Source organism: Lepus europaeus, chromosome 6 (assembly GCF_033115175.1).
Source record: "Lepus europaeus isolate LE1 chromosome 6, mLepTim1.pri, whole genome shotgun sequence".
Taxonomy (NCBI): Eukaryota; Metazoa; Chordata; class Mammalia; order Lagomorpha; family Leporidae; genus Lepus; species Lepus europaeus.
In genome coordinates, this window is record NC_084832.1 from 77,218,432 (window position 1) to 77,228,185 (window position 9,754).

Here is a 9,754-nt window from a genome sequence, read left to right on the forward strand (position 1 = left end):
AGCCCTGCCTGGAAGAAGATGATGCCTGAGAAGGGCCCGTGGAGTTTGCCCGTGACCTTGCTGGGAACTGGGTAAAGAGGTTCAGACTTGAGTCCCAGTTGAGAGCAACCAGGAGCTACAGAGAGGCTTGAGCAGGATCAGAAAGCCACTCTGTCTTTGGAGAGGCGGAGCAGCCAGACCCAGAATGTGGAGATGAGATGGGGCTGGTTAGGTGATGGCTGTGGGCCTGTGAGAGACGCCGAGGAGACACACTCCGGAGGCTTTGATTGGTGGTAGGGGACGAAGGCCTCCCTCCTCCCTCCTATGTTATTCCTTGACTCTTATTTCAGGAGTGAGGGGTGGGGGTGGTCATCAGGGATCCACCCACGGGATCCTTTTCACTCACTACACATCGACCCCTGCACAAAGACATGAGCAGGCGGCCTTATCAGTGGTGTACATGGAGAAAAGGCTTTCGGGAATTTTCTTCTTGGCAAAAACACACCCCCTCTGCAGGAACGTGCCCGTGGTCAGCGAATGCACGGGGCTGGCCTGTCTGAAGCGACCCACCACGTCCCAGACATTCCAGTGTGTATCTGACCTACAAGCGTGCTTCAAAAAGTTCATCACAAAACAGAATGAAAAGATAAGCTGCTTTGACACCAAACAATTCAGAGAGCCACGCGTAGCTTTTTTTCCTCATATGCATCATCAGGAACTTTTTTGAGAACCCTTGTATATTTCCTGGTGGAGCTTTGGGCCAGCTCCGTGGAGTGGGTGGCCGTGTGCTCACCCTGTAAATGAGGACCCCATGGCTCAGGGGGCTGAGGCACCTTTCTCAGAGTCATCCCAGCCGTGGGGAGCCGTGAGGCTGGGAATTCACCTCGAGCTGGCCCGATGAGGATGTCTCTGCCATTTTATTCCCTGCAGGATTCCGTGCGCTCCACGGCGTTTAGTCCACCTGTCTCGTCAGAATGTCTCTACGAACCACGGAGCCACAACTGAAAACTCTGGTGGTTTTCTTTCCAGAAGCCAAGACGGCGTCCCTGGCCTCTGAACACGGCAGCAGGACCAGGACTATGAACGTCAGAGGTTATTACCTCACCCGGCCGCACACCGGGCCTGCTCTTCTCTGCACCGGCCGTACTTCTTCCCCACATTGCTCAGAGAAACCACCCCTTCCTCTTTCCCAAGCCTAAGCGCTCCACCTGTGGTCTCCACCCCAGCTCTGCCACCTTCTTCAAGTCTTCTTCTTCAGTCTTTCCTGTGTTTCTTTCCTGCCCCGAGAACAAAAGCAGACCAAGCCTGTCTCAGACCAGTATTGCCTCGGATTCCAGCTTTCCTTGTCTCTGAGCTAAAAATGCCAAAGTGAGTTACCTTTGCTTCCTCCCCACCAGCCACTCTCTCCCAACCCCTGTGTTCCTCCAGTACCTCACAGAAACCACACATACAAAGACCATTAACACACATATCTGGGCCCAAACCAGCATGAGACAGACACACACAGAGAAAAGGCAGCAAACAGTTACTGAGCGTCTGCCGCCCACTGGGTGCTGCCAGTTGCTTCGCCTATGTGATCTCACGCAATGCCTTCCACAACCACGTATGCAAGTTATTAATAACTCCACTTCTCTGCCAAGGAAACTGTGAATCAGAGAAGTTAAGCAACTTTCTCAAGATCATGTAAAATCTTGAGGGGCTGGTGCTGTGGCACAACAGGTTAATTCTCTGCCTGCATCCCATATGGGCACCGGTTCGAGTCCCGGCAACTCCACTTCCAATCCAGCTCTCTACTATGGCCTGGGAAAGCAGTAGATGATGGCCCAAGTCCTTGGGCCCCTGCACCCATGTGGGAGACAAAGAAGAAGCTACTGGCTCCTGGCTTTGGCCCTGCCCAGCCTGGCTGTTGCGGCCATTTGGGTAGCGGATGGAAGACCTTTCCCTGTCTCTCCTTTTACTCTCTCTCTCTCTGTAACTCTGACTTTCAAATAAATAAATAAATCTTTAAAATATATTTATTGAGGTTTTAGCTAACTGCAAAGATGAGTCAGTAGTGTGATACAAATCCTCAAAAGGATAACGGATCGACTTACTAGGCTTGGCATCTGGGTCTGAGGTACACCGTCTACATTTCAGAAAGAACACAAGCCGAGGAGAAATGACTCAACGCCAAGGAAACCGAGTCACATGAGAAAGGCTATGCTGAAGAAGGGACGTAACAGATGACGCTGCACACACAGAAGCAGAAGGCACAGCTTAATCTAAGCTTTCCCAGAGAACAGTCCCAGGGCCATTGGATGGAGGTACAGGCAGTGGAGTTCAGCTCCACGGAAGAAAGGACTCCCTGAGGAGCGAGTGTGTGAATGAACGAAGTGGAGGCAGTAGACACGCCTGCTTTCTAGGGCCAGATGTTTAGGTTTGGAACTATGGCTCACTGCCACTGGCTCTGAAACTTTGAGCCTCCTTTTGTTTCCCTGTAAGAAAGGAATAAATGATAGCAAATATCTGGTGGGGTGCACAATGCAATGAGATAATCCTATGCACAACATGCTCTCCACGCATCTAACAATGGACAGGGCGATTCAGGGCTGCAAGACCCCCCCCACCACCACCGGACTGTCCAGCTGAAGAAGAGGCCTCATGCAGGGAGCAGCCTGAGTCTACGGTTCTGCTTCTAGAGCCCGTCAAACCCCAGGGCGGGTTGCCAGGTCTTCCGATGGCCCCCACATGCTGGGCCGGGAACAGCAGAGTCAGCGGCTCCATTGCCCCCCGTAGCACAAGGCTCCCAAACCCTTTCAACCACAGGGCCACTGCATCTCCCTTGTTGGCTTCACTGTAAGAAACAATGTGGAGAAGGCCGCCTCTCCAGGAGGACAGAGGGCGACGTTAGCTCCTGACACCCTCCTTCCCCTGCAACTGGAATGTCTGAGAATAAACAGTGCCTGCCTGAGGGGTCCTTCCTGTGCCATCACACCCGGCCCAGTGCCCCTTGGCCCCTCCCCCACTCACCTTCTCCTCCTGAGGTCATGAGTTTGGTTTCCCAAGAAGAACACTTTACGCAAATACAAGTGCTCCTCAACTTATGATGGGGACGGACAATAAGTCCGTCCTAAGTTGAAAATATCGTAAGTGGAAAGTACATTTCATCATACTAACCCCCCCAAACGTCCTCACTTAGCCCTGTCTACCTCACACATGCTCAGAATACTGCCAACTTATCCAACGCAAAGCCCATGTTTACAGTGAAGTGTGGACCAGCTCTTGTAAGTTACTGAACACAGTCCTGAAGGTGAAAGCCAGAACGGTCAGCTGCGTGCACTTTCACATCATCGTAAGGTCAAAAAAAAAAAAAAAATCACCAATCAGACCATCACAAGAGGGGAGACCACGCACATGCATTTCCCAGGTTTCCTACAGAGCAGAGCTGCCGGCCCCTGGGCAGGAGAAGGTGGAGCTCCCTGCACGTTATTGACGGAGGTGCACCTGTCGCAAGCCCCTGGAAACCAAGCTGCGCTAGTTGTGGCCCAGCACAGCGTATTTGGGACATGCTGTGTTCTGCCAAGTCTGCATGCTGGAAGAGTGCCACTGGTTTCAAAGATCTTGATGACTAAAGGACATCTGGAAGGCAGAGGAGGAAGTTGCACCAAGCGGGCATGGCTCTGCCCAACCAAAAGATCAGGCCCGCAGAGTGTTCAGACAGCACGGAACCTGACACCGCCATGGACCCTGTGGCTTGGGAGAGTGTGGGCGGTGCCTGGTAACAACAGGCAAATGTTGTTTACCACTCCCAGGGCATCTTGAGTGGAGGGGGAGGAAAGAAGAGTGTTTGCATATTTTTTGGAACCCTGTACGGTAGGTCTGTGGTTGCAACTGTTGAGGTGAATTAGAATTGCAAAGGGGGGCCTGGACTTGCTCATGATCCTAAAAATTCACAGCTAGCAACCAGTCAAGGTGTTACCTCCCCAGTTATTTGAATTTTCTTGTTGTTCTGCACAGGCACGTTTAACAGTTACAAAAAGTCCTCACAGATAAGCTTGGTATCCCCTGGAGGTTCTGGTCTCTCCCCAGAAGTGACTTAGTTCTAAACTACTGTCAGGTGGGCAAGGGGCCCTCTGTGGCTTCCCAGAACTCCGGAGGGACAGCCACTCTGGCCACCCACTGCCCAGGATGGCTCCCAGGGGCTGGGAAGACAGGGGCGGTGATGTGTGGGCCACGCTGCCAACTGCAGCTCACACCGCAGCCATCTATCTGCCCAGCCCCACAGGGTCGCCCCTTGCTGCTCTGGGCTTGTATCTCCCCGGCCAGGAAGCCTTCATCCTGGCTGCTGTCCTGGTCTGTCTGGAAAGTCAAGGTCTTGAGACTATGGCTGTGAGAGCCCAGACGTCTTCCCACCAACAATCCCACCTCCCTTTCCCGTTTGTGCCACTGAAAAAACCTTGATCCCATCTGCCAAAAATGATCACCAATTCTGCCATTCACTGCCAGTGTGCTCTGGGTTTGCTAAGCCACGGTGGGGAAGCCCAGGGCTCACCAGGACAGGGCAGGTCCCTGGGACGTCTCCAGTGGGAGAGGTGAAGACGCCGTTCCCACCATGGGGAGCCCTGTAAACCCACAACTTCACTCTGAGCTGAGAGGGGGCGGGTAAGAGTAAACTCAAACTTCCCAGCTGAGCCCAGCCCCAGCCGCAGAAGCAGGAGGCAGGGCAGGGGGTCCCCGGTCCTCTGATGCCCACCAGTCACACGGAGGAGTGGAGGGGCAGGGCAGGACCTCACCCGGAGCTAAGCAAGCACTGCCCGGCCGCCCTGCTGTGTAGCTGCCTTCACAGAAGCTGAAGAGGTGGCTGCTGGCTTCCAGCTGTCCTTTCCTGTCCCTAAAGGCAGGTGAAACGGAGCTATCTTTTCCACTGATGTGCCGCCATGTGTCCAGGACTCGGCCTGGCACAGAGCAGGGTCTCTGCAGGTGCACACAGCAGGCTGTATGGAACAGCAATGGCTTGAGGAGAGAGCAGCCCAGAGAAACCCCTATTCCCTTGGAGCTGGAACTCGGTGGTGAGTGATTTCATATAGAAATGTGTGGGCCAGGTAGCTGCCCAGTGTTGCTCCATCCAGGACATTACTTAGGGAATGCAAAGTTACACCCCTGTGGTGTGCGAGGCCCACGGGTACCTCTCCCTGAGCCCAGAAGGCAAAATCTTCAGCATCTGAATGTGCTCAAGATGGGGCCCGGGATCAGGACACCCCAAAGGCGCTCACCACACAAACATCCACCTTGTGACCACGCGTCCCTGTTCAGTTATTGCCACTGAGCCGCCACAGCCACCCATAGGAACTACTCTCCTCTTGTATCTTTTTTTTTTTTTTTTTTTGAAAGGCAGAGTGAACAGTGAGAGAGAGAGACAGAGAGAAAGGTCTTCCTTTTCCGTTGGTTCACCCCCCAATGGCCGCTGTGGCCGGCGCACCGCACTGATCTGAAGCCAAGAGCCAGGTGCCTCCTCCTGGTCTCCCACGCGGGTGCAGGGCCCAAGCACTTGGGCCATCCTCCACTGCCTTTCCGGGCCACAGCAGAGAGCTGGACTGGAAGAGGAGAGACCGGGACAGACAGAATCCGGCGCCCCAACCAGGACTAGAACCCGGTGTGGCGGCGCCGCAAGGCGGAGGATTAGCCTAGTGAGCCGCGGCACCAGCCTCCTCTTGTATCTTACATAAACTGTAACACAGCACCGCCGGAAATACTTGTGAAGACAGTCTTAAGTCCAAACTTTAGGGAGCAGCTCAAGACCTTCCTACAAGGTCTTTCTGCAAGGGACGTATTTGGGTACCCTGCTTGGCTTCTTAATTGATAATAGGGTTAATGGAGATGCAAACCCCAAAGAGAAAAGTTTCTTTCTCTCTAAGCACATAACGCATATGAAAAAAAATGCTTCAAAAATGATACATTGCTAGAGAAAAAAAGTATTACAAAAAAGTATTATAGTAGCCCACTATACATTTAAATAGAAAGGAAGACATAGAGAAAAGACACACACACACACACACACACACCCCTGTCTAAGGCTGACTTAGGAATAACCATAGGACAAAATCTCCCTGGAGGGAGGAGGTATTCATCCCCTTACCATTTTGGACCACGCTGATGAGGGTGACGATGGCCAGCAGGACGACATTGCCCACGGCTTCTTGATCCATGCTTGCTGCAGGTGCCCGAGGGAGGACTGCTGTGGCCCCGGCTCGGCAGCCTGCGCAGTGCAGGAAGGGGAAGTGAGGGCTTGCACTCCGTCTTTCACCACCAGAGTTTCCAAAGGCCCCGGCACGGTTACACAGCTGCCTCCTCCTCTTTCCTCTTCCTCCCCTCCTTCCTATTCTCTGAAATCAGCCAGAGCGCCCAGGCTGTGGCTGTGCGGAACCTGCCAGGGGGAACAGGGTGCCGGGGGGAGGAGCTGAGGGGCCAGCACTAATGCCAGGGGTGCTTCCCTCACAGCCTCCGGAATGAATCTCAGACCTAAGACCCTGTGCAACCTGAGCCCCCTGAGGACCCCAGACTCTGGGAGATGCAGGGATCTCTGATCACAACAAAGAAACAAAGGAGAGACTGGCGCTGTGGTGCAGTGGGTTAAAGTCCCAGCCTACAGCACCAACATCTCATATGGGCACCAGTTCAAGTCCTGGCTGCTCCACTTCCTATCCAGCTCCCTGCTGATGCACTTGGGAAAGCAGCAGAAGATGGCCCAAGTCCTTGGGCCCCTGCACCCATGTGGGAGACCTGGAAGAAGCTCCTGGCTCTTAGCTTTGGATCAGCTCAGCTCTGGTCATTGTGGCCATTTGGGGAGTGAGTCAGCAGATGGAGTATCTCTCTCTCTCTCTCTCTCTCTCTCTCTTTCCACCTTGCTCTGTAACTCTGTCTTTTGAATAAATAAAATAAACCTTAAAAAAAGGGGAAAATGAAACTTTTTATAGAGCACCAGAAAGAGGTATGCTGAAGCCTGTCCTTTCTATCTTGAATTCCTAGAAAAAAAATGAGCACTTAACACACCATGGGATACCAGCCACAGAAGACATAAATGAACAAATGAATGAGTGAATAAATGAATGACCATGAGTAGAGAGCAGACGATGTCTCCTTTTCTGCAGGATAAAAGGAATGAAAAGAATGCAAGAACTCGATCAAAATACTAAAACCAAAACCAAAGAATTCCGTAAGGGGTAGAAATGGAGTTATAATTACCTTGAAGGAGAACTTCCAAACAAGACCATCCAACACTGGCTTTTCGGAGCAATTATGGAAATGCCTACCCTGGAATTCTTTTCATTGACTGTGAGAGTGGAGAGGCACCAGCGTCTGTGAGAATGCAAGAGTGGGCTTGGGGAGGGGGGTGCTGGGTGGAAGCCACGCATCATACAGGAGGCCTCTCTGTGTAGACAGCAACCCCTTGGGCACTGTAGAAAGTGTGAGATTCCTGCCACCTTTGTCCCAGACTCAGCTATTTAGCATAGTTGATTAAGAGGCACTTTTATCAAAATCCCACTGTGAAGGAAAACATTGGCCACTGTAATTAGAGGCAGCTGGGGGCAGCATCTGACCCCAAGAGAGGTCAGTGTGGGGGAAGGGACCATAGCCTCATCCCAGAACAGCAGGGGCCAGCATGGGCATCTTGGGCTCAACTTAGAAGGGGGGGAGGGTGGCATGTAGAGCTTGGACTGCTGAGGCCAGCAGTCAGGGCAGGCCAGGCCGGTCATGCTGCTCCTGGGCACTGAGTGTCTGGCGCACTTTGCACAGGTGGAAGTCTACAAAGAAATGGAGCTGATGTGGAGATACATCAAAAGGAGATTTATCGTGGGAAGTGGTTCACACAGTTGTGGAGAGCAGGAAGTGCCACAATCTGTGAGCCAGAAAGGCAGGAAGGCTGGCAGTGTAGACCAGTCTGAGTCCACGGGCCTGATTATCAGGGAGGCCAGTGGTACAAAGCTGTCTGGGTGTGAAAGCTGGAGAATCCAGGCTCCGGGGTCCAGGGCCAGGAAGAAATAGGTGTCTCAAGTCATTTACAGAGAGGAGAAAACTTGCTCTTCCTTCCTGTTTGTTCTATTGAGTTTCAGTGGATTCAAGAATGTCTGCTCACACCGGTGGGGAGGGTTCTCCTGATCCGGTCCACTGATCCACATCCTGATCTCTTCCAGAAGCAGCCACACACACACACACACACACACACATCCTAGCCCTCTGGGCATCTTCTAGCGCAGTCAAATTGACACAAAAAATTAACCATCCCATAGCTATTACAGGATTGGAGAGGGACTATGCTCCAGCAAGATTAGAGTGTTGACCTGAGTGAGATCTCATTTGTAGGTGCAATCTTTTAATTTTCAGAGGATATTTAGGTTTTGATAGAGAAGAAGTCTGAACTCCCATGAAGAGTTTAATATCTTCTTTTTTTATTTTTTTATTTTTTTTTTACAGGCAGAGTGGACAGTGAGAGAAAGAGAGAGAAAGGTCTTCCTTTTGCCGTTGGTTCACCCTCCAATGGCCGCCGCCGCTGGTGCACCACGCTGATCCGAAGCCAGGAGCCAGGTGCTTCTCCTGGTCTCCCATGCAGGTGCAGGGCCCAAGCACTTGGGCCATCCTCCACTGCCTTCCCGGGCCATAGCAAAGAGCTGGCCTGGAAGAGGGGCAACCGGGACAGAATCCCTTAATATCTTCTAATAGTTGCCATATCTTAGTGGTAGTGGGTCAGAAATGAAGGTCAATCCCCATAAAAGTCATCCAGTTGAAGGCAATAGAAACTCAGGTTTAGCTCAGGCAAAAGGGAAATGCACTGGCTCAAAGAACTCAAAGAACTGAGTAACCAAAAGTGGAAATGGGCAGAGATGGATGGACCTTGGAGAGAGTGGATTCCTCTCTCTCTCTCTTTCTCTCTCTCTCTCCCCCTCTCCAATGGAGACATTGTGAACGGAGCACTCCCTCACCACCCTTCTCTTTCTGTCTCCCTCTCAGCCTGTGGTCCCCTCAGCTTCTCTTAGCATGTCAGACTTCCTCTCTCTCAGACAAGCATTCTCCCCAAGGTGGAAAATACGTCCACCTAGGACTCACAGCTCCTGCCCCCTGTCCAGAGTGGCCTTCTCTCACCTAAACTCTCAGGGCAGCCCTGCGGGCACAGGCTGGCCAGCTGTCCAAGCCTGGGGAACTGAGTCAGATGGCAGGAAGATGGAAGACGCTGGCGATTGTCACAGGCATCGCAGGGTTGACCGGAGTCTCCCAAAGAAAGACTGCTAAGGGGGAGTACTGTGATGCTGACTGCCCACTACGTGCAATCCTAGACTAAAATGTCCAGTTTTTGAAAAATTTTCTCTATCCTACGCCTTGGTGTCTTGATAGCTCATCCCCATCTCCTTCCTGCTCAAGTGTTTGTGTTTGTGGGGTACAAATTACGTGCATGACCTGTAGCACACAGAGCACAGCATGTGCAGGATCCAGACTGGGGGGCCCAGGACGGCCCTGGAATCTAACCAGCACCAGGCACCGCAGCCATCCACCGAGGGGCAGCCTCTCTTGCCTGTGTTCCAAGCATTTCCAAGCCCCGTAAGCCAAGCAGGGTAAGTGTCCAGCCACTTGCATCTTAGAAGGCCCCAAAGGCACCTGGCGGAAGGCTCAGGCCCCGCTCTGAGCTCCCCGGAGCCACTCACAGGGCAGTGATCCCCATAGGGGCCTGGCCGGTGGAGCGTGGCCCCTTCACCCAGGAAGAGCTGTTAACAGTCAGCCCGTTAAATTACAGTGCGCACATTAA

General features: G+C 52.6%; 1 protein-coding gene across 1 annotated transcript in view; it reads right to left on the bottom strand.

Annotated features, from left to right (window-relative positions):
• Positions 1–6,178, bottom strand: part of ALOX5AP (arachidonate 5-lipoxygenase activating protein) — a 30,283-nt gene extending 24,105 nt beyond the window's left edge. Inside the window, exon 1 of the mRNA XM_062195376.1 lies at positions 6,095–6,178. Coding sequence (XP_062051360.1) covers positions 6,095–6,164 — 70 coding nt within the window. The 5' untranslated portion in view covers positions 6,165–6,178. The remainder of the gene's footprint in view (positions 1–6,094) is intronic.
• Between the last annotated feature and the right edge of the window lie 3,576 nt (positions 6,179–9,754).